Source organism: Lottia gigantea (genome assembly GCF_000327385.1).
Source record: "Lottia gigantea unplaced genomic scaffold LOTGIsca_1, whole genome shotgun sequence".
Classification (NCBI taxonomy): domain Eukaryota; kingdom Metazoa; phylum Mollusca; class Gastropoda; family Lottiidae; genus Lottia; species Lottia gigantea.
Window position 1 is genome coordinate 1,049,463 of NW_008706746.1, and position 26,365 is coordinate 1,075,827.

A 26,365-nucleotide genomic window follows, 5' to 3' on the forward strand; every position below is an offset into this window, starting at 1 on the left:
TTCTAACAACTATTTAATTTAATTTTGATTTTTTGATTGTCAGAAATTCTGCATGAAAAATAATTGGTTATGATAAATATAATATTTTAAACAATGGTTTTAATTGATTCTTGTAATTTCAGAGAGATTAGAACTGATCGAAAGTGGAAAAGCAGGAATTGGAACATCAAAATCCAGCAGCAACGCATCTTCAAGTAGCATCCATACACCAATCACAGTTTCTATACCAGATACAACCGTCCATTCCTTGACAATACAACATCCCTCAACTCCCAAACGACACCCGGGTACACCCACTCGGTTACCATCTACCCCAACCCATCATCAATTAACACCCACCCGCCATCCGTCTACACCCACACACCATCCCTCTACCCCAACACATCACCCGTCAACCCCAACCCACCACCATTCTTCACACAGCCACCAGCATTCAGATGTTTTTATGACAGACCTACATGACATCAATCTAAATTCTCAGTTTGGAGATCCAGCTCTATCAGAGTTAGCTGTAAGTTTTATTTTGTTCAATTTAAAGATGTTTTTATTCAATGTGGGCATAAAAGGCTTTGAAACTTTTGGACTTTTAGAATCTTAAAACCAGAATTTTAAGAAAAGGGAAATATAAAGAATTGTGGTGTTGCATTGAACATTTAAACAAAAACATTAGACTCATTGCACTGATTGATATATCTGACAGGGTGTCAAAGTGAGTTATCTGGCAAAGCTAGAATCTATACTATATACCGGTATTAAAATAAATCTTAAATACTCAACATCAGATGAATGGGTTAAATATGAAACTAATAACTAGAGAGATAAGCTATTGACATTATATTCATTTTGATATTTTTGTTTTACAGAGTGGATTATGGGATGATGATATAAATTGTGACCTTGGCCTTGAGCTGACCAATCCTCCATTGTGTATAGCCACAGTATCGTCACCGATGGGTTCGTGTAATTCACCGATACCTCACCAACCTTCTACGCCATCAGGTAGCCTGTTAATATAGGTAGATAATTTACCTCGAATCGGGGGTAAAATATTATACTTTATCAGCCATCGTATTCTGATCAAAACTTTTGATAAAATACTGGAAAATGAATCAAAATTTATCAAAATATAAAAATAATAACTTAATGGATGTAAACTAATTTATAGATGCCGATATTATTTGTATCATGACATTATTGGTTGTAACTGAAGCTAAGAAACTGAATGGCAGCCTAAGCTCTACTAGTTTTATTTCATAACCTAGGCCAGTGCTCTCACCACGTAACACCAGGTGGTAAAGTACAGGTTCCCCACAGGTTCAAATGAATGTGATGAATAGGCCTATATTATAATTTAGAAACATAAGACATTAAGAAAATAGTTGTCGTTCAAAAACTTTTGACAGAATAAAATTGTGGCTGATACAAATTTAAAAAAAAACATATTTACTTTCATGTGAGGTGATTTCTCAATCTAAAATTTTTGTCCAAAATCTTTAATGATTTTTTTCTCAGTTTTTTAGTGAAATATTTATTTAAAGGAAGGAATCTTTTTTCAGAATCCAGTTTAATTTTGATTGAGTTTAACAATATGTTTTTTATATTTTTCAGCGGGATATTTTGATGACCGTACAAGTTATCATGGTACTTGTTTTTACACTAGTCCAGTACAACTCGGTTCCCCGTCCAACATTCCAAACACCTTCCTGTACGCTACACCCTCCCCTCGAACATTGTTTGCTTGAGGATCATGAGGCTTGAAAGGTACCGCACTTGCACTGATTTTGCTACTGCTCTAAGAACATGGCAGAACTGATTTTTATGGAGATCCGTGAAAGATGTTCTCATGAACCACTTGCTGCTGCACTGGTTTTCTGCTGCTCTGAGTACATCAATTTCTGAGGGATCACATGGCAGAGACGCTGTACTGATGGAGATTTGTGAAAGTTGTTCGATTGAAGCTCCTGAAAATGGTATCGCCTGTACTGATTTGAGGGAGCTTCTATAAAATAAAGGATCATATGGTATAGAGGGAGCTACAAAGTATCACTTCATCCATTTACAGAACAACAGGGTGATTATAAGGGTGCTATTCTGAATCAGCAAAAATATTATTCGCTTGAATGAATGAACGAAGAATGTTGCTTTTATAAAAATGAGGAATAGAAAAATTTGTGATTATTTATCAAAATGATGTGACCACAACTTGAAATACAACTATGCCTGTTGATGTTTTCTATACAGTACAGATATGCCAGTATATAAGTATTGAAATGAAGTGAAAACAACATCTCATTGTAATTAGAGAATAGAGCGTCCAAAATTTAAATTTGCTCAAAAGTGAGGTTGTAAAAGAGAAGAATGACTTATCTATTTGAAAATCTTTATAATGGTCCAGCTATTGCAAACATTGTCTTATATCTTGAGTACAATAGCCACCTTTCTTCATAAAATGCAATGATTTGGTTGGAATTTACATTAACAAATAAATAGCCACTATGTTTATAGTCTGTCAAGGGCTCTGATTGGCTTATTAGAAGGCAAACAATCCAATCAAATCCCTGCATTCCGTTATACAAGAAGGTAGCTATTGCAGTCAAGTTATAAGACGAAGTTAGCAATAGCTTGACATTGTGAAGATGCTATATGATGTGTGAATATAAATATATAACTCTGATGTAAATACACAATCTAACACTGTACATATTATAGACGATTGTGATCACAAATTGAAAATTCAATTACAGAAGGGTCCTGGGTCATCCTTACAAAATCTGACTTAACAACTTGAAAATCAGCCTAAAACATAACTCAAAGGATTGTCAGATTTTGGGGAAAAAAATATAAAATGATGGCCCTAAGATACCAATGTAAAATATATAAAATTTGTAATTTTCCAATATTGAAAGGGATTCAAAAGAGGTTTAAAGACTTTGGTCGCCTTGTATATGAGAGATGCTTATAGCTTCACCATTCATCACAAATAGTATTTGCAATGGTTACATTATAATCAGTGGAATGACAGGAACCACAAAATTTAGACTGGAAACGAGAATTGTACAAAATAAAGCTATAAATGTTAAGATATACAAAGACCAACTTCTTTTGAATCAATTAAAATACCCAGTAATTCCGAATATCTTGATCAATTCTGTGATTTGGCTTACGAGCAGGGCTACTGTTCTAAACAAAATTACAAATATGACACACTAGGACAAAAAACAGTAAAATTATTGGAGAAACTTGATTCAGGGTCTTGAATTTCATTCCTAGATTGTAGAAATGACTCCAGGGTCATTCACAAGTTGAAAATTACAAATTTTATTGTACAAATTATGCATTTATAGTGCTGCCTTTATTTATTATTGTCGTGTTCAAATTAAAATTAAGATGTAAAAATGAAATCTGGATGAGATTGTAACTGGTGTATATTAACAACTAAGTTTGTAAAGTTTTTGAAGATTTTTAAAAAAAATCTTGGGAGTTGTATCCTTGGCCTATTGCTGAGTTATTTGTACAAAGAATAAAAGTTTTGAAAATTAAAGAAAATCATTGGTGATTGAATGTTCAGTATTTTTTTTAAGTTATAGGAATTATAATCTGACTACATGTATTATTTTAGCATCTCTTACAGCTCAATATGATGGACTAAGAATTTTAGCCTGTGACATTGCAGTTAAGTAATGTTACAAAAGCACAGGCACAGGCATGCAGGCTTAACCTCTAGTGAGAGAGTTGTTTGTGCAGTTAGTTAAGGTTAAAGTTGAGGGTTAGGGTTAGAGTTTTAATCTTACAAGTGATTTTGATAGAGCTTAAACTGTACCAACAGCTGATATCAAGCTCGATCAGCTGGTCAAGTTATTATTTAGGTAACTATACAGATAGCTGATATTGAGCTCTATCAGCTGGTAAAGTAATTATTTAGATAAATATATAGACAGCTGACATTGAACTTTATCAGCTGGTAAAGTTATTATTTAAATAACTATAAAGATAGCTGATATTGAGCTCTATCAGCTGGTAAAGTAATTATTTAGATAAATATATAGACAGCTGACATTGAACTTTATCAGCTGGTAAAGTTATTATTTAAATAACTATAAAGATAGCTGATATTGAGCTTATCAGCTGGTAAAGTAAATATTTAGATGACTATAAAGATAGCTGATATTGAGCTCTATCAGCTGGTAAAGTAAATATTATTTAGATAAATATACAGATAAATGATATTGAATATGATCATCTAAATTTTTACCTCAACTGAAGCTAAAGCACAATAGTATATTTTTAGATATACTTTAATAATTAAGCACAAGTTAAAGGTTATCAAATGAAATGAAGAGTGGGCTATACCAGTAATAATGGCAAATGATATATGCCTTGGATTCTTTCTTTCTGTAAGTATCACTACAAACACTGTTATTTGAATCTGAAAGTAAAACTGATATTTATAATCAATATTTGGAGAGTTTAATTTATTTTTCTTTTCAATTAAACCACATTTGTTAATAACAATTTAAAATATTTCATTGCGTCATATCAGAATTATATTACAAAAAATGTATTTTGATTGGCTAATTTGAATTAAAAAAATTTAAATCTAACCAATCAGAAATCAGTATTTAATATATGTTGCCATGAACATTTCAACTTCAACATTCCCAGAAAGGAGTAGTATATAATAAAATTGTGTTCTGTTTATATTGGAAGTATGTGCCGATTTTCTTGATATACACTAAAACTGTATAATAGTCTACATGCAGAGTTAGAGTAAACAAATAACTACAAAAAAAAACATTTTAATTTTCAATCAGACCTCTATGGATCCTTCAATTCCACTAAAACTAAGTGTTAGATGACATCACTAATGACCAGGGGCCTTTTTCATGATTTGCCATCAAACACTGAGTTTTAATTAAATTGCTGAAAGCACAAAGGTCTTAAAATTAGAATGGTGCAAATTGAAGCTATCTCTGGTACACATGAAAAATTTAGAAAACCTCTTTACAATCCCATTAATAAATAAAAACTTTGATATCTGTGTACCAAAAAGAGACATGATTTTAAACAGTTTAATTCTTATTTTGAATCTGGCACATATTCCCTCTCAAAAAAAATGTGCCAAAATGCCAAAGATTTTTTTAATTTAAAGTATTAAGAATACTTAGTATAAAGATTGAAGTGCACAAATCAACTTATTTGAAATTTATATAGTATTTTCCCATCTTGCTGTCAAGGGTAGTATAGATGTAGAAAAGTAAGATGTAAAACTCCATTCATTTCCCCACAGTGGAATAAACTGTCAGCAATATACATTTTTTTTTAAGAATTTTTTTTATTTCTCTATTGAGAAATTTTTCTACCAACACTGCCTTCATTTACTTGTGCCTTGTAATGCATTATTTCCCATTTTTTTTTTACACATTTACTACTAATCTGACTTATTTAGTGTTAGTTAATGTCTGTTTTTTATATTAATGGCATCTAAATTTCAGTGATGCCACATTTTCATGTTTCAATAATTCAAATGTATTTCTCTTCTGTGAATATTTGATATCAGTTACATTTTGTTTGAAAGCTGAATTTTATTAGAAACTTGTAATTCAAGGTATGTAGTAATCTGTTTGTTATACTAGGTGAAAAACCTCAATCTATAAGCTTCCTGTATCAGTTTTGGTACAACTTCTGGACACTTTACACTGCCATTGTTATTAATAGGATGTACACTGCAATTGTTATTAATATGATGAACACTGCCGTTTTTATTAATGACATACACTGCCATTTGTTATTTATATGATGTAGACTGCAATTTATGTACAATGTCATTGTTATTAATAGGATGCACACTGTCTTTGTTATTAATAGGATGCACACTGTCTTTATTATTAATCTGATGTACACGGTCATTGTTATTAATGACATACACTGCCATTTGTTATTTATATGATGTAGACTGCAATTTATGAACAGTGTCATTGTTATTAATATGATGCACACTGTCATTTGTTATTAATATGAAAACTGCCATTGTTATTAATCTGATGAACACTGCCATTGTTATTAATCTGATGTACACGGTCATTGCTATTAATATGATACACACTGTCATTTGTTGTTGATATGATACACACTGTCATTTGTTATTGATATGATGTACACTTAATTATTGTCATTTGTTATCTTTGTTTGTTAACTGAAAGATCTCATATCTATTATATTCTCACAATTTAATTGAGTTCACACTTTGAGAATGTTATTTATATCAAAGAAGTAAATTGTTGCCTGTATTTAATATGGTAACACAATACTATCCTATATTACTTCTGCCTTTTATTGTACACAAAGTTTCAACAATTTACATTGTCAATCGGGTCAATGTTACTGTTAGGATGTTTGGTACAATAAAACCCAGGAGAAGAATACTGTAATATTGAGTTCCATTTTTTAATGTGATCTCTATCCCTTAATGTTGCATGTAGATTATGTACCTGTTGAGCATGGCAAAAATGTTGAGATATTTGTTTATAGACGAACACGTGTGTTGTAAAAAACTGACCCATGTGGGAAAGGTCACAAATATGAAGATCAGTTTATTTTTAAGTCATTAAGATTTCTATACTGTGTATCTGTGTATTAATAACTTGTTGGAATATTTGTGTGTTATATTGCCAAATTTGAATATATTGTATGTAATATGGCCCTATGTGAAAATATTTGTGTGTGTATATACAAGATGAAAATGATATTTAATTAATGTGCTGTAAAAATTATTATACTTATTGGAGAAAAATCACAATAAAAATATCAAATTAGAAAATTGGGTATATTTTTGGGAATTTTTCAATCTGTTCCGTCATTTAAAAGCAATTAACCAACATGAGCGAGTGCCAACTATGTTTCAAAAAGTTGAACCGTCTGAATGACCTTGTATAGTATATTGAAAGTCACATCAAAATTTCGAATAAAGGTTACTATATTTATATTATTATGTCATAACCCTCCTACAACAGAACTGACTGGTCATATGGCCCAAAACACCTTACAACACAAACAATCTTGGTCACCAATTTTTGTCACCGACTTGAATCTTCAGTAAAATGTCATCAATCCCTTTAAAACATGATAAAAACATAAGTCTAGCTATGGAGAAAATTAACTTATTTACAACCCAAGGAAATGAATAACTGGTTTTGCTTTGACAATTTTATTTCAAAGATATGCATTTTTTCTTCATGATAAAAAAGAGACAAAACTTAAAAAATATAAATACTGAGAGATTCTGAAAAAAAATGAGCATGTTAAATAATAAGACCAATATTAATACTGTGTTTTGTGTCAAAAACAAGGAATTTTGTAACGGCTGTTTATTTTTTAAGTAATCCTTGCCGGAAACATCAGAGCTAAGCTATAGACTAACTTCAAAATGTCAAGCATCCAATACCTTGACTGCAATAACTGAGCGTGTAATTAGGGGCTCTGATTAGCATACAATACAATCAAATCCCTGTGGCTTACTGGAGTATATGTATTAGAAGCAGTTGATAATTGCTTGATATTTTGAAGATAAACTATAGCCGCGATATTTAAGGATATCTGTGTATGAATCAAAACATAGACTGGCATAGTCAGAAAAATGAACAGCTCTGCTCAAAAACAATTTTTGTTTGTAAAACAGAAATAAATAATGTTGATATAATGATATCAAAACAAATAAAGACTTAAAAACCTAGGAATTTGTGTACAGTAAAAAATAATAAAACAATACTAAGTTTGTGTTTAAAAACAGCATTAAGTAAAATTGATGTTACCACATCTAAAACAAGACAGTAAATACACCTCTAGATTAAACTAAAAGCAATTTTAATCCTATTCTCCGACTAGCAAAATAATCATTCTTTTATGAAATACCCAAAAAACCTACCCAGAAACTATAAATAAATTGGTTCCAATGAATCCATATGTTGATAATATTTTTAGATATTTAGTCAGATATGGCTGGCAAAAACACCTCTAGTCAATATTATGTTATATAACGGCGGTAGACAATAAATAGGACCCATATTTACATGTTGAATTAAAAAATTACAAGAAAGGTTTTAAGAAAAAACATTGTAACCAGGTAAAATAACTGGCCGTTCCTGGAAACTAATAACTTAACAAAAAAAACAACATAAAACATGGTTAAATATCACCACAAAATTCTAAAACTATCACTTTTTTTAAAATAACATACAAATAATCTACAGCTATCACAATTTATAAATAACATACAATCATATAACAATCTTAAAAACATACCATTTACCAATAAACCCAGACAATTTTATACTAAAAATTTGAGGGAATATTTAATTCCATGACAATTATTAAATAAAATAAGCGGTCAGTTTCTCAAAAAGTTCACAAATTGAATCAAGATCTAGGAAATACAATAGTATGATCTAAAATCAATTTTAATGGTTGATTTTTCAAATATACCATTTTTATATGACTCTAGAATAAACCTTTACATCGAAATAAAATTTTTACATTTTTAATCTTGTATTTATTTGTAAAGCCATCAAGAATAAAAATTAAAAAAGCATATTTTCCAATTAGTCTATAAATCTATTTTGACTTATTTCAATATGATTCAATAATATAATCTTTTATTGTATATTGTAAGGATTTAAAATTGTTTGGATTTCTAACTTGCTGCATTCATACATGGATCACTTGTAAAAGCGTTAAAGATTTCTCATTTATCCAATCATTTTAAGAGTTATTGCTAGTTTCAACATTACGGTGTCGGACTGTTGTATCGTGTTGGGTGTCTTCTTCAGGTAACAATTCCTCACTTCCATCAGCCCCTGTTTCATCCCGCTCCGATTCTGGTGCCACAGAATTGTCTTTTTCTCCAGCACACGATTCCGTCGAGTCTGATTCAGTCATTTTGATTTGGGAATCGTGCTGTCCGATATTTTCCACCTCTGATGACAATGATTGGGAAATATCATCCTCTGTATTATTAGATTGATCACTGGTAGCATTGCTGTCTTTTTTCCCCACAATTTCAAAACTGTCCATATCTGGACTGGAGTCGGTTGATTTTCCACTTTTTTCACCCTAAAATAGATACAATCGAAATAAATACCAAAATAAACGATGTTAGCTATAGGTAATAGGGATACAAGTTGCATCAGGTCTAATGGAAGAATATGTATTTTTAAGTATTTTTAAGTATTTCTAATAAAAGCATGTTATGTATAATCAAGTTCCTGATAAAAAAAGGAATTATGGGATACAGAAACCTAAAGCAGGGCAATATGTCAGCCTTTTTGGGTTTCCCTATACCACAATTCGTTATATCAAGAAATGGGTTTGGACGACTTGCTTTGATAGGTTAAAAATACTACTTTGACATGGACGTTTCTGTAGAAAACTTGTAAGAATACAATGAAGACTAAATGTATCGGAAATCAAAAAAGATAAGAAATTGTAATCTAATTTTGAGTAGAATGTACTGATATCTGCTGCAACAGAACCCAAATTCAAATTTTATATCTTAAATCAAGAACTTCAAATAATACATTTTATGTAGCATAAGTTGTATGTATATCAACTTTACAGATCAGTCCATATCATCAGATTTACAATGTTCTCATTCTTTTTACTCTGCATTGTGTTGTTAAAATGTATCTGAACCTCTGAGGTAGGGAAAGCTTACCCTTCCAGAACATATGGTTGTACTTGAAAATCAGGATCTGAACAAAACTATAAAACTCTGAATCCCTTCAATGCCAACAGGTTTCAAAATTTGACATGACTTACCTCTTGATTATCTTCAGAAGCTTTTTCGTCATTAGATGGTGATGATGGTGTACCACCAGCAGATTTCAGGACATCTTGGACGTCTGGATTAGCTGATGCTACATCTTCTACTTTGTGAGATACAGCTTGCATAGCTTGTAATATCTGGGTCATTTGAGCTTCTGTTTCCTCCAACCTTTTCTGTAAGGCTCGCATTTCTCCACTGCCTGTAATAGATAAAACACAACTTGAGCTCAGGTAGATCTCACATCTGGTCAAATCCTAGAGCACCTGTATTTTAGTGGCATCTAAAAGAATCTAATCAGTTGTGGAATTAAGTTCTATCATGTGATATGCATACAAATACTGACACCTTCATAGCTGAACTCAGATTGAAAATTTATCTAATGTACCAGTTAACAAAATATTCAAACTTACTGATATTTTTATCATCAGCTTTAATCAAAAGTTTTTCTAGTTCGTTAGTTTTTTGTTGTTTTAAAAACTCCTCCATCTTAGCCTCTGTATCCAAAGGGCCAGTATCGTAGACTGAAGCTGGATCTTTATTTAAATACTCTGTTAAATCATCCTGTCTCTCCTCCCCACTATTTTTATTAAATACCTGAGGAACGAAATGGATTCATTAATGTATCATGTTTGAATAAAATTCTTATTAAATTGAATAGTAGTCAGCAATAGTGCTGGGAATTACTAATCATGTCACGATCCATTATATACCCAATACAAGAACTATGATATGTATCTTATAATAGTTTGTGGTTAGAATAATTAATAATTGACAATATAAGCTCAGAAGGGAGTATAATTTCTATTTATTTTAATCAATTATTCATTAAACCTTTTAAACTAATTTGTATGGGAAATTACATCAAGTTCAACATAAAGCTATCACGAACAAAAAAACAGTAACACATAATATTCCATTTCAAAATTTTTCTTTTCTCAAGTTTGATTGGTTAAGTAGGGTTACTTAAAGCTGTCATGATCATTAACAGAACAGGTGGTAACATATTTTCCTCTGAAAATATTGTCATTTAGGATGGAACTTACTTTAACCAGAGTGTATATCAGATATAAAACTATTCCTACAGCATACATGGGTAATACAACCCCCATCATACCTCTACCACCACCCTGTTGGGCACGTTCCCGCTCCATTTCTGCTGCAGCTCGTAATCCAGGTGGGGGACCAGGCTTTAAAATAAAAATATTTTGCAGTCTTTCACAGAAAATAAGTAAGTTTATAATCTAGGCATAGTAACTCTTGAAATTATCTTACTTCATTTATGAGTCTGAATCTAACAATATTGTAATCCTTGGCTAGACGTTTCCAGATACAGAGATGTTTCTTTAACTCAATTTTCAAACTTACCCTCATGTGTGGTCTCATATCTGGTCGAGAGCCAGCCATTTTGGGGTCACTACTCTTATGAGGTGGACTAACTGAAATGATAAAAAAGCTTTATCTGAAAAGAGGAATAGAAACATGTGGCTCTACATTCTGATATGATCCTTTTATGAGTTCATGGTAGCTTTAATATTTAATTATTTGACATCTATGTCCTATATTTTGATTACATCTAAGAAAAACACTACTTACAAGGCGCTTCATTCGCATTTGATTCTTTCTTGTGAAGGCCAAATATCCTTAAAGTAATCGGATGAAGAAATCTTGGATATAGAACGGCAAAACAGCCGACAATTATAGCCAATGTTCCTGCAGTTTTTAATGTCAACATCTTCAATCAATGGCGGCTTGGTGGAATCTCGCTCAAGTCACGTGACCAGTAATAAATAAGTCTAAAACAGTAGTTAATGGGTTCTCAATGTCAACAAAGTTAATGGAAGTAATTCTGTTGTATATTTGTCATCATACACTGTAAACATGGCCTTTAGAATTCACAATCAAACCAGTAATAAGCCGACAAAGTTTTCCATACAGACGCCATCTCGCGAGAAACCAAACATGGCGCTCCCCGTAAAAGAACTTGCTTCTCTGCTGAGGTTATATATTTTGCAAATTTATTGGCTATTTTTCGAAAAAAATTGTTGTTGATGTCGTTGATGAAGAAAAAACGCATACTCTCACTGTCTAGCCAAACTTTTGCTTTGCAACACTGGTTGTTCTATAATAAACACCTTAGTGTGGGTAGGGAAAAAGATTGGGGGGGGGGGGGGAGTCTACAATGTTCACATAATTTCCACAGTTATTCTGCATTTTGGGGCACATCAGTAGGCCACAAAATCTATTTCTACATCTTCTTCATGGTCCAGGCTGATTTGAATGGATAATTCAATGCAGATTTTCCTACATTTGATCAATTAGTCTTATACATTGATAAACACAAATTTTTACTGGGACCATATTGATCAAAGATTTAGTTGAAATCATGCTAATTTTTGGGTCCATTTTCACTTAAGATTTTGAAACTATTTTCACTTTGGGCCATTATGGTTAAGTGCCAAGTTGACTATAACCCTTTTGCTGTACATCTTTATGGTACCAATAACATGATTTGTAATTTCAGTGTACTATCAGAAGATGCCACTCAAACTCAAACATTCGAAGCTCTATCCACCAGTTTTCATCATTATTTTAGCAAACAAGATCATTTTAAAGTTGGTTCAGCCATAGTAAGTAGTTTTATAATTTTATTTAATAAGATTTATGAAGATAAATAGTGTATTGGTATCCTGAAAAGGTCTATTTTACTTAACTAAGCTTATTTTAAGTAAGCTGAAACTGTGTCATTCAGTACCTTTTTCTAGGTCAGGATAATTTTAAGTGTGCAAGATGTGATGAGTGATCATGAATTTGATGAAATAAATATGATTATTTTAGAATGTGATGTTTAAGGTGCTGATATTATGTTTGTGATTAATTTTGAATTTATTATCTGTTTTTACTTCTTATGAAGCATGTAGAAGGTGTAATAGAAACTGTAATTGTAATCTTTACATTCAAAATTAACTTGAGTTTGACTTTGGATTCATAAAAAGAGTTAAAATTTTCTTTATTTAATATTTTTCAGGTGCTACTCCTCCAGAATCGAGATTTACTGCCCCACCCCACCCAGAAATTAGCAGCTATCTATCTACTGTATGATATGTATAAAACAGATAATGTTTCTGTCAATCCATTTGCTCCTGTTTTTATACATTTATTGGTAAGTTCAGCTGTATGCAACTGGTATTGAATAATCATTTGAATTAGTCCTACCCTGAAAACAGTAATTTGAAGTTTTTGGGGGGTAATGAGTCTGTCTGTAGTAAAAAGATTGCTGGGAAAGCTTAAGAGAAAATCACGGAATACTAAGGATTTATAGGGGGAAGTGGGGTAATGCCATTGTCTTAATGGAATGGTCTATCCATTTCTGTCATTATGAGAATCTGTTGAGATTTAACTTTTAAATCTTGGCCTTGTTTCATAAAAACATTACATAGATCATTTTGATTGGCTGATCACAAAAATTGATCATGTATTTAACCAATTAAATTACCGTATTCAATAAATCTGTATGTTTATTATTTGTGAAACAGGGCCTTGGTCAATTTGCTTTCTATATTTTTAGAATCCACCAACTGAAAAGAGTGAATCAGGACAATATGATCTCCACTGGGCTATCAGTCCTATTTCTCAATCAGAACGTGTATTTCTATCACAACTTATTACCAGTCCTACTAAAGATGTAAGATCTCTTTATCTCGATAAGCATTACCATAAAGAAAAAACTTAATTTAGGTTTAGAAATCAATTTGTCTGTAGCGTATGGAATGGATTTATAAGTTTTTAATAACACATAATAAGATGTTAATTTCAAACTTCATGTGGAAAACATGCTGAACATGAGCAACGGCATAGATTCTTGCCTGTCTTTCAATTTAGACAACTAAGACTATATTCTTTTTCAGATGCATAAGAAAAATCCAACCCAAGTTTTACAAATGGAGGTGACATCACAACCGGTTAGTAAGATTATCAGAATTATTTTAATATTGATTGATAAAACATTCATTTTCAGTCTGTAAGAGATTGACCCCATGTTAGTGATACAGGTGAGAGGAGCTATAACTGTCAATATGAAAATGTATAAAGCTGAAATGGGACTCTATAAGCTTGTCAAGTAAATGTTTAGATGACTGTACAGATAGTGTAAATTGAGCTAGTGAAGAAAATATTTTGAAAACTCTTCTCAAATCCGTGTAAAAAGTTGTTGGTATAAATTTCAGTGTGATATTTCTGGTCTACAAGTTAACCTGGTAGAGAAACAGTCTGAGTTACCTCATCTTTCTAAATCTGCTATACCTTGTGTAGTACCTGATCCTGATAATAAACCTACTAGGTAAGTTCGGGTCAGGGCAATATTTGCCAGACATGTCTGTTGTCTGTCCAAAATGTCCTCTAGCCTCTTTTGGACATTAGGTACAGAACATAGCATTTTGTTCATCAAGAGAGCAGAGCAGTAGGACATAAAACTCTCATAGACAAATAAGGTGCAGAACAGTAGGATGTAAAATCAAGAAATGAAATTAAATGAATGGAGTTTTATGTCCTACTTTTTTGCACCATTTAATTTCACTCCCTTAGATTAGTATAGTCTATTATATATTTGTAGCTTTGAACAGTTCAACAAACCTGGTATGATCAACCCTGATGTACAGAGACAAACTCTGGAGAAATTATTAACTGGAACCAAACCTCCAGTAGAGAACGCTATGAAACCAGAGTTTATACGATTGGCTCCACCTTTACATTATGCTGAAGATGAGGTAGGAGAGATTACTAATATAAAATTGTGATCCGTCAGTATGCCACTGTCCATAATGTGCACCCTTCGACAAGCATTATATATGAAAAAAAGCGTGAAGAGTTCAAGGTCACAGAAATAAAATTGTGGTCAGTCAGGAGAGATTGTGGAACTTATAACAGTTAACAATGTACACCCATCAATTTGGCAATTTGACTAAAAATACAAAATAATATGTTGTAATATTTCTGTATTTTACAGTTAGTATGGATGAATCCATGTATGGGCGAAGTAGATGTAATATGGGATGCCACGATGGGATTATCCAGTTCTACAGGATCAAAAGTTCGGAGATTAATGGTAGAAGCATTCCGAACCCAACTCCAGCCATCACAACAACAATTTATACTAGATGAACTGGAGAAAGATCCCAAACTTGTTTATCAAATAGGTCTCACTCCTGCTAAGGTACAGTTGTCTAAGCAACTTCAATGTTAATTTTGGTAGATTAAATCGAGCTCCATTTAATGCATGGAGCCTAGTAAGCTCAGCGAATGAGAGACTTTCTCACTAACATGAAGTTCTGGGGTTTGATCACTTCATTGAGCAATCAAGAGCAATACCTTGATTGTTCAACCTGGTTTGCCCTTGATACAGGTAGGGAAGGGGCTGACATAGGAGATGCATCTAGTTTGTATAGAAGTCAACATTTGAAAATGTAATTAAATATCGAGGGAAAACTTTCCATATTGTCCACTTCATGGGTTACGTCTCAATACTTTCATGTATTTAAGTTTTGTTTCATATTTTACAGCTACCAGATCTGGTGGAAAGACATCCACTGATTGCAATAGAAGCTTTATTAAAACTGATGGTTTCCTCTCAAATCACAGAGTAAGTTATTAAAGAAGACCAACCCTTTTTTAAGGGATGGGAATTATATCTGAGTTTTTTTTAGAAGTGTTAGATAATTTTTATATGTCAGCCTAATCTTTTGGGAAAATCTGCATTTTTTTCATCATGATTATTTTTATTTCATCATGAGTTTTTGTGCTTATATTTGTATGCTGATTAAAAAAAGTTTTATTTTTTATTCACCCTCAATATTTTTTATTTGTAGTTACTTTTCTGTGCTAGTGAATATGGAGATGTCACTACATTCTATGGAGGTCGTCAACAGATTGACAACTGTAAGTTTAGTAGTTACCCTATATTTAGTGCGCAGTCTTTTACCCATAAAAGAAAAATTGAGTTGTGCATTATAATGAAATTAAACACAAATTGATTTGTAAAAAGTGTTGTCAAAACCTAAGCTTCGTAATCTTAAAACCTGGTTTTGAAATAGCCCAAAAAACCTAGGTTTTCGAGTTGGGGGAAATCTGAGGTAGACTCCTTAATCAGCAGTCTCCAAATTTGATTATATATTTCCAGCAAGTGGAGCTACCCCCTGAGTTTATACACCTGTATATTTCTAACTGTATATCAACGTGTGAAACTATACAAGATAAATATATGCAGAACAGATTAGTGCGATTAGTCTGTGTTTTTCTACAATCTTTAATAAGAAACAGAACAATAGATGTCAGGGTATGTACTCTTAAATATCTTTTAGAATATTTTCTCATGAATTGAAATATCTTTAACATAGTTTAAGCTCTGTGGAAGGTGATATATATGTTTTGCATAGTTAAGCGAAGCAAAGATTTTTGTCAATTTCCACTTTTTAAATCATAAACACAATAATTTTCATACTTTAGAGGTATGTTCCAAAAAGAAACGCATAGATTCTTGAAAGCAGTAAAGAATTGAAAAAATTAGATGTGTACATTTTACTTTCTCTTTCCAGGATATATTTATAGAAGTTCAAGCGTTCTGTATTGAGTTCAGTCGAATACGAGAAGCTGCTGCTTTATTTCGTCTGTTAAAATCTCTAGATAGTAACGACCCTCCACAACCCAACTCTAATTCACGATAGAATTATTTTACTAGAGCCAATTAGTGTTAAGGACTCATCAAAAAGTTTGTTTTGAGATTGGAAGATTTTTAAGTGTATTGGACCCAAAAACTGGTCCCTAAATAAAAACAAGAATATTTAGTTATTCACATGGACTAATGCTGGCTATGAAAAGCAATGCTACAGTCATGCTTGACTATCATATATCAATCAAACGATGACCAATCATATACATAGTTCATTATACCTTGACATTGTGAAGATAATGAAAATCAATCAGGTGGGATGATCTATGGATCTATAGTGACATGTAAATACGGAACCAATGATGTATGTGCTTGAATATAATAATAATGGAACAAATTTTCAATGTGAATTGTCCAGTAAATAACTCGTAAATTCATAAACTTTGTCTGTTTTCATCAACGAGTCATATTCATATTCAGTTCCATTTAGATGATATACAAGAAAATGTCAAATTTGTCTGACTATAAGAGAATTTTCTGTGTTTGTCAGAAGTATGTAAAATAAATCAATGTAACTACCACAATTATAGTTTTTGTGATTATCAGGGTAGACTAGCTGATTAAAACACAGAGCTAAATATTATCACCCTATTTGTCATATCAGGAACAAGCCAAATTACAAAATTGAAAGGAGGGATATATAAATCTGCCTTTATGTATGTTTTGAATTATCCTCAGGTAAGACTTTTAAGTTTTTACCTCCAAAACTACTCCTAATTAGGCTAATGAAGATTAGCAACGTCATGCAGTGGGCAATTTTTGCCAGGACAGCAACATAAGTCTACCCTTTTCTCGATTTCGAACTATCGATGGATCTTGAAAATGCACAGCCTGTAGCAAATGAGACCTAGGTTCATAGTTCCATCTGAACGACCAGCTGGTTCTCCGAGCTGGATCTAGACCTATGTCGAGATCTAACCCTGCACCTTCAGTCTTACAAGTTAGTATCTAACTCACTGAGCCACGACAGCTTCCCTTACTTTACACCTTGCCGAATTATCTCTAAAGAATTCTGAACACACTGATCTACATAAACAAGTTCTCCACTTTAATTTCTTTTTTATTTTATTTTCTGTCTTAGAAATAAAATCATTGATCACAACAGGTTCGTTTTTAACAACAAATCTCTAGATACAACAAAATAGACAATCAGTAGGTTCATCATCTTCTCAATATCAAGCTCTTATGAACTGGGTCCTATACCTTGACTAAAATAGCCGCCTTTCTTGTATCACAGAGGTTTGTAAAGGAAGAGAATACGAATGGATTGTATAATTGCAACTACAGCCAATCAGAGTCCTTGACAGAAGTCTGTAGGCATTAAGCTATTTTTACAGTCTTTTCGTCAAGGCCACATTTCTTTCTTTACAAACTTCAGTGATACCAGAAAAGTGGTTTTGTAGTCTAGCTATATGACACAATTTGTAATAGCTTGACATTGGGAAGGTTTTAGGTTCATATATTCCTTGCCATGCTTATAGGAAGAACAAAATATTATATAAATATATAATCTGTTAGTCCATTAACAATACAGAACAAAGTTTCTCCCTAATCAATTAATCAGAAGTGAGAAAATCGGCAAGTTGAAAGTCCCAATCATTTAGACAAAGCTATCTTTGTCAAATTCGTATCTTACTCTACTATTACTTTTAATAGCACCCAAAGAGATGATTCATCTGGTCAATTTGATTCCATGATTTCATTAAATAAAAACAAACATCCTCAAAACTGATGTTAAAATAGAAACTTACAATGTTGATTGCTTACGTTGATTATAGTTCCATGAATTAATTCCACAAAAACAAAACAAATATCACAATAATCTCAATTGATTTGAATTCCTCATGTTCATTTTAAATAAAGGCACCAGTTCAATTGTTTAATCATTTGATTAATAACAAAGTCATCTTGATTGGCATCACAATTTATCATCCAATTGGTATTTCAAAATCAGTCAAATTCTGGCCAAATATTCAATGCTTTTGAACTTGAGTTCTTTTACTTTTGCTGGATACATGTGCAGTGATTGCAAAGAAGTATGTTCTTCTGAGAGCTGTTCTAGCTATCAAATACACTTCAATTTGTCTTCAGTCAACATTGTCAGTCTATTTGCTGTCTATTCTTTCCAAACTTTGGCTGCATTTTCAAACAAATTTTCCATGTACCGCTACCGGTAATTTCCAAAATTATTTTCTTTCTGGACACGCTATCAGGCTAGCACTATGTATGCTGCTTACTGACTTCTACATTCTTAACCAAACCATGGATTCCATCTGAAAGCTGATTCCATGTCATTTACATCTGATGTCATTTGTTGCTTTCTGGACAGACACTGAATCCCTGGCTTCCATCTGGAAGCAAATATCACATGCAATTTCTGATTCCATTCATTTGCTACTTTCTGGACAGACTTCCCAACCTGGTTTCATTCTAGCACTTATATTCAACATGAAAATTACACTCGCACTCTTGAGTAACGGCCACGCCTGGACCTCATTCTAAATCTTGTAGATTAATAGTGGTACCAGTAAAATCTGATTTATTACAGCTGGCCGCCGGGGGTGAGGAGAGATTATTCAATACCTCATCACTCGACTCCATCAAATCTTCAGGGTAAATCTCGGGGTGAGGGGGATCATCCTGGAAAATAATACACAGAATTCAGTCAATTACAGGGATACATCTTAACCAGCCTAAGGACTAGAGTAGATGAGGTATGGTGCACAGTGCAGGATCATTGATACAGTTGAAAATAGAAGACAGTTAGACACAAGGTATGGGTCTGGAAACAGTCCTGACACAATATGCTTCTACTATTTTCTATTTCCACCTTTGGCCACATATTTTCTGGAATTAAGAATTCTTTGGCAGAATTCAATTAAATAAAGTGTCCTACTTTTCTGTCCTCCATTGACCATGCACTGTCCAATGAATCAATAAGCTTATATATTGTTCTGTGACCTAGGTCACATCTCAACTCTATAAACCCGTGCATCAAACACGGGGGAAACTGGGTTGAAAAAATCAGGTATCATCTTAACCTATGGTGAGATTGAAGTCACAGACGCTTCCACTAATCAATTTGAGAAAAACAATAACCAATAGTATTAAACACTCCCTACCTGTAAAAGTTGAGTCTGTACGTAAGTTATTCCAGTCTCAGGATCACGGAACATCAAACCTTGTGTATTTGAAATGTCGGTTGAGGTAAAATCTGTATTGAACGCTGGTAAAACTAGACTATTGATCTTCTCGTTGGATTCTACAATTATACAAAATCACCCAGGTTAAAAGGTTTTTTTATTTGTGTATTTGGAATACTGATATCATCGATTTGCACCACTCCCATTTCCAGGCAAAATGCAGCCATTTGATAGCAGTTTTGCGAGTGAATACAGCCAAAGGCCTTGACAGACAGTATGGCTTTTTGTTTAAAGACTTTCTGTTTGGCTGTATTTGCTAACATGCAATCAAACCAAATAGCTGCATTTACAAACTTCCATGATAAAAGAAAGGTGGCTATTGTAAGTTTGTAATAGCTTGGTAATGTGAAGAAAATGTTCAAGAAGTTGTGATGAGAATATTCACTGCAACCTTACCTCTACGAAGATTTTCCATGTCCTCTGAATCTGTATTTAAAGCTCGTAGTGAATGCCAGCGTTTACGAGCCCTGTCACTCAATATATGGTTACTACGGTAATCTGTTCTAGCTGAACCACTGGTATTTTCTAACGCCACGCGACTTATTACTGTTGGTACTGAAAGACACAAAATTGTAGAAAATGAAACCATTTACAGAGGAAACAGATGAAAAGCTGACGAGTATGAAACTGTCTGCTGGACAGATTTCCTTTGTTTTCAAATATAATTAAGATTATTCCTAGGTGGGCGTATCACTGAATATACCAGTATAAAGTACTTACAGTCAGGAGATACAGTATTGGTAGATGTAGGTTTAGGTGTATGAACTGTTTTGCCAGTTAACAGTGATACAGCTGTACCTGTATTGCCCTGTTGTACTGGTATTATGGTTCCTATATTACTAGCGTCTGCTGTCAACATCACAGTTTCATTTACATTTCCTGAAATTTCAGATTAGATCTTGACTCTTACTTCTAGAAACAAATTTTCTGCATGTAAAATTCATAGCACAAGGTTTTTTTTTGATAAGTTACTTTAGACCAAATCTTAAATAACTGTCCCAGGGAAGTAGTTTTGTGTTATGGATTGAAAATCATATCATCCTAAACCAGGTTTTTATATAAAAAATGTGCCTCATCCAAAGAAATAAACTCTTAATAATAAGCAATAGCTGATAGACAATCAAAATTTTGCGGGAATTTTCGTAGGAATATATGTGCATACCAAATTTCAACTAAAAACCGCACATACTTGATGTTTTGAATAAAGAGATGAATAAATATTTTGATTTTATACATCAATAGATGAACATTTCAAGTGTCTTTGCATAGATAATTTCATATCTAAACCATTTTTAACAGAATAAATGAATAACCTTACCAGTATTGATAAATTCTGCAGTGTTAATCACACTGTTATTATTACTATTATTATTACCACTAGCTGGGGTGTCTGTCAACAGTTGAGGTATTGATACATCTACAAAATAACAAATAATCAAATGAATTTGTCAAACAATGGAATATGACAACTTCATTCAAACCAAGTGTACGATTTTCATACAATTTTCACTCATAGTGATAATCTGATCAAGTTTTTTGGATGAAGCAGTCGGTATATCCAGTATTTTTGCTATTAATGAATTGCATATGTTTTGTGTTCCTTGAACTTCCTATGTACAATTCGTCTTAGAGAAACATCACTGAAAGTACTTACTGATAGTACTGGGTGTTGGAGTCTCAGAAGATGAGGTTATCAAGTTGTCTATAGTCGTATCTGATATCTCATCCCCTGTTAACAACGGTACAAGATCTAAATTACTACCTTCACTACCTGTAAATATATACAAGAAAAAATATAAAAAGCAATAAGCAAATATGAATAAATTAACTATCAAATAAATAAACATAAAATAAATAACCCATGAAAAAAATATATGGCCCATGAAATAAACAAATCAAGAAATAAATGATCATAAAATATATAAATCATAAAAAATATAGAAATACCACTGTTAAAATAGTGCTCAATACATCAATTGTAGAGCTATATAGAATTACCACTGTTAAAATAGTGCTCAATACAACAATTGTAGAGTGATATAGAAATACCACTGTTAAAATAGTGCTCAATACATCAATTGTAGAGTGATATAGAAATACCACTGTTAAAATAGTGCTCAATACATCAATTGTAGAGTGATATAGAAATACCACTGTTAAAATAGTGTTCAATACATCAATTGTAGAGCTATATAGAAATACCACTGTTAAAATAGTGCTCGATACATCAATTGTAGAGTGATATAGAAATACCACTGTTAAAATAGTGCTCAATACATCAATTGTAGAGTGATATAGAAATACCACTGTTAAAATAGTGCTCAATACATCAATTGTAGAGTGATATAGAAATAGCACTGTTAAAATAGTGCTCAATACATCAATTATAGAGCGATATAGAAATATCACTGTTAAAATAATGCTCAATACATCAATTATAGAGCTATATAGAAATACCACTGTTAAAATAGTGCTCAATACATCAATTGTAGAGCTATATAGAAATTCCACTATCAAAATAGTGCTCAATACATTAATTGTAGAGCTATATAGAAATACCACTATCAAAATAGTGCTCAATACATCAATTGTAGAGTGATATAGAAATATCACTGTTAAAATAGTGCTCAATACAACAATTGTAGAGTGATATAGAAATACAATTATTAAAATAGTGCTCAATACAACAATTGTAGAGTGATATAGAAATACCACTATCAAAATAGTGCTCAATACAACAATTGTAGAGTGATATAGAAATACCACTATCAAAATAGTGCTCAATACAACAATTGTAGAGTGATATAGAAATATTAAAATAGAATGAAAAAACACTATGAGTAACAACAACACATTATTCTGAATTATTCTGAAATATAAATAGGATATTTACATTGGTTTATCTTTTGTGATAAAATACGCCAAAATGTTATATTTTTTAATTGTAAAAATACCGTAAGTAAAAAACTTGGGTCAATCATTGTTTTCGTTTTCGATGTATTCATATGCCTTATTGTTACGTGACAAACTACAATTATTGGAAAATAAACGCCGGTTTGGCTAACCGGTTTATTGAAGGGAGTGATTGTAGAAATGTAAATATTACATCTTAAATTACTAACCTGGAGTGATGTTGAGATAATGTTTGAGAATATGGTTACGTAGATTAGATTTGCTGGCATAGTGACTAAGACAGCCCTCTATAGGACAATGGTATGTTATTTTTTTATCTGTTGACTCATGTTTCCTTAAATGAACATTCAGACTTCCCTTGGCTGAAAACTTGGCCATACAATCTGAAAATAAAGTTGGATAACCTCTTCATCAGTTTTTGGAACATTTTGAAATTGATCTGACAACTATGTTGCAACCTTTCAGAAATTATTGATCAATAAGCAGGAAAGGATACAGTTGAAAAAATGAGTTTTTTTTTATTATATGTCTCTATCTATAAGGTTATTCTTCACTTCTTTTTGGCTATTGTACAGAAGAAAGTTGCACAAACAACATCATAAAATCTGCCAGGTGCTTTTTTATATTGAGAAATATCAGATGACAGATGTTTATTTTACTATTTTTTGAGAAACAGTTCTGATAAATTATCTGAGACTGGATAAAAAAGAAAATCTTACTTCCTACAGGACAGTTGAATGGTTTATCACCAAAATGAGTGATCATGTGACCTTTCAAATGTTCGGACCTCATGAAACCTTTTAAACAGATGTTACAAGTCCAGCGCCTCAACCCAGTGTGTTTCGCAGAATGTCGTTTTAATTTACTAGCTGTAGCAAACGCCCAAGTACATCCCTAAAACAATAAAATCCACTATAAATTTCACATCAGACTGTTTGGAGCAATATACTTAAGTATAGAGTATAACAAGCTATGTGGAAATCTTGCCTTAAGTAAAATCTGAGTTTCCATTACAGGGGATCTCTCATCTTGAAGTCCCTTTTTTCATTGTCAATTCCTGCTTCTCGAGGCACTGCAAGGGGGGAAACCAGGTTGTAATATCTAAACGAAAATATCTGAATCTAGCTTATTACTCAACTAAGTTAAAACCTTTCCCATGGAATTTTCAAACTGAGCAAATGAGTTAACAAACTAATATAAATTCTTACCTCATATGTACAAACGTATGGTCTCTCTCCAGTGTGCTGTCGTGTATGTTGTTTTAAACGACACATTTTATCAAACACTTTCCCACACCCTTCAAATTTACATTGTAGATCTTCTTTCTCTATAAGATGTACTCTAGCATGGGAGCCCATACAATTCCTTGAGAAAAATACCTTATCACATCCTTCATGGGGACATCTGAAAAAAAAAACATCCATATTTCTTTTAGATCCACAATAAACCTCAAACTCAAATTCTTTCAAACTGATCATAGCCTGCTCCTATATCATATTTGACTCAAACAATTGGGCTCTGTAGGGAGAGGTTTCAGTCTGTTATGGCATTTTTGCCAATTAGTAATCAAAACTCAACCCCAAAATGAAACTACAAGTTTGTGGAACGAGTCTGAGAGAAGATGACTTATACAAAGTCATTGGACTTTCACCTGTGGACCAAGATTAGAACCCATGACCACAATTTGTCTGATGTAACCATGCAAATGATGTCACGTACAAAACCAACGGTATACAGAACTTCAACATTAATGATTATATAAAATTCTTACTTGTAGTTTTTCTCCATGCCAGCATGAGATCTCATGTGAAGATCTAATTGACGTTTGTTGGTGAACTGTTGACGACATGACTGTTTAGGACAGATCTCCGTAAACGGACGTTCGTGAAGTTTCTTGTGGGAGTTTAGATTATAAATTGTAGTAAATTTTCTTCCACATCCTTCAAATGTACACTGAAATAAGAAAGTTGATCAATGCTTCATTCCAATTACCAAAAACCAATGATACCCAAAGATATCGTATGTAAGATTTTTCCGTTATCGTTTTGCATGACAAAAAATAAACTTACATGAAAATCTTTCCTCCCTCCGTGAGCCTCAGCATGTCGTTTTAATTTATAAGCTGTGGTAAAAGCCCAGTCACACCCTGGTGATGAACACTATAATAACAAACAAGATTTTATTTTAATCTATGATTACATTTTCTGACTGGAGTAAAAGGGTAACAAAATTTATCAAAACTCACATATAAAAAATAATTATTCAATTATTTCAAGATTTCCTGATATTTGACTTTTTGGAAAATGCATCCAACACAGAACACAATTTAATAATTCAAAATAGATCTTACATAAATTGTTGTGTACAATTAAACCTAAAAGTAGTATACCATAAAATCATACCATTATTTAATGTGATCTCTACCCCTAAATGTCACAAAAGGAATTATGTAAGACTCAATCTACCTTATGTGGTCGTTCACCGGTATGTCTCATCTGATGCACTTTTAACTTGGATAATTTTCTAAAAACTTTATTACAGCCTTCTTCTTGACAGATCCAAATCTTCTTACTCGGACTGCCCTGTGAATAAAAATGTGAAACTTTTTAGACTTCTGATTTGGTCTATGAAGTAGTATGAGAAGAACCACATTTCAGAATTTCTTTTAGAAAAAGGCGAAAATTGAGCTCTATCGTATCTGCTTGTAGATCAATTATATAGACAGGCCTTATAAATCAAAGTAGTTTCACATTTTTTCTGCCTTATTACAACCTCTTTAATATCCCTTATTTGGCTGATGAAATAAAATGGAGACCTATCTAAAATAAAAACTTACATCAGTGGTTGGTGGTACAGACAGAATCATACTCTGACCGCTATTAGATTCTGAATTTATCGGTAATAATAAATAACCTGAATCATATCAAAAAAAAGAACTGCAAACATTGAGGCTAAACAAAAAAAAAAATAGCATTAGTTTGATAAATAATAGTTAATCTGATTAAAATGAAGATATTTTGTCTTGTGTTTTTGATACCCTTCATGATCCGACAAGTTTTTCATTGAATTGTGTTGAGTAGAATTTTGACCTGACAGCATCAACAAATCAGCTTCAGGAGAATACATTTAGAATGACAGTCATTCATATAAAAGATCAAGAGAGTTTCTGCAAAATAAGTTTAAATTTACCTGTGCCTTGAACTTGAAGAGGAGAGACTGCAGTCATTACAGGTGAAGGCTGAGTTGGTGTTACTACAGTTGGAGTGACAGGACTAGTAACAGCTGGTGTCGAGGCTTCCTGAGGTTGAGCTAAAGGTTGCAACGCATTCGTCGCTTGGGTCAAGTCTGCTGTATTTATTAAATAGAGTTGTTGCCCTTGATTAGTATTCACAAGAATTTGAGTTGAATTGGCAACTTTGTCTGTAGAGATTGAAATTGTTGCTAGGGTGAGATTTGGTTGTGAGGGATTCTCCGTCTCTGGTTGGCCGGGAGTTGGTTGAGCAACGACATACGTTCCAGTACTTGAAGGTATAATAGTCTGCGAAGGGTTTAAAATGTTAATTTTTTTGGTGAGTTCCAATTCTGTTCTATTTTGATCAACATTATTTAAAGACTGGACTATATTTCCCGATTGTGTAGTCTCTAATATCACAGAAGAAGTATTAGCACTATTAGATGACACTGTTTCAGGATTAGATTTTATAGGAGTTA

At 32.5% G+C, this 26,365-nt stretch overlaps 3 protein-coding genes across 3 annotated transcripts; 1 reads left to right on the plus strand and 2 right to left on the minus strand.

The window, feature by feature from the left end:
• Positions 1 to 8,754: 8,754 nt before the first annotated feature.
• LOTGIDRAFT_151923 (hypothetical protein) lies at positions 8,755 to 11,221 on the minus strand (the record flags this gene model as incomplete). Its single annotated transcript, XM_009045421.1, has 5 exons — positions 8,755 to 9,105; positions 9,811 to 10,016; positions 10,228 to 10,411; positions 10,861 to 11,004; positions 11,183 to 11,221. 5 exons carry the CDS (start codon positions 11,219 to 11,221, stop codon positions 8,755 to 8,757), a joined length of 924 nt encoding a protein of 307 aa, XP_009043669.1.
• Positions 11,222 to 11,776: 555 nt separating this feature from the next.
• On the plus strand, positions 11,777 to 17,058 carry LOTGIDRAFT_227818 (hypothetical protein; the record flags this gene model as incomplete). Its single annotated transcript, XM_009045422.1, has 12 exons — positions 11,777 to 11,814; positions 12,339 to 12,444; positions 12,843 to 12,977; positions 13,383 to 13,499; positions 13,723 to 13,776; positions 14,041 to 14,153; positions 14,427 to 14,580; positions 14,820 to 15,026; positions 15,373 to 15,452; positions 15,679 to 15,748; positions 15,990 to 16,145; positions 16,405 to 17,058. The coding sequence occupies 12 exons, from the start codon at positions 11,777 to 11,779 to the stop codon at positions 16,531 to 16,533; spliced, it is 1,359 nt and encodes a 452-aa protein (XP_009043670.1). The 3' UTR covers positions 16,534 to 17,058.
• Positions 17,059 to 22,858: 5,800 nt separating this feature from the next.
• On the minus strand, positions 22,859 to 24,502 carry LOTGIDRAFT_102320 (hypothetical protein; the record flags this gene model as incomplete). Its single annotated transcript, XM_009045423.1, has 4 exons — positions 22,859 to 23,037; positions 23,374 to 23,548; positions 23,863 to 24,058; positions 24,426 to 24,502. Coding segments are annotated over 4 exons (627 nt in total), but the record flags the coding sequence as incomplete, so codon positions are not given.
• Between the last annotated feature and the right edge of the window lie 1,863 nt (positions 24,503 to 26,365).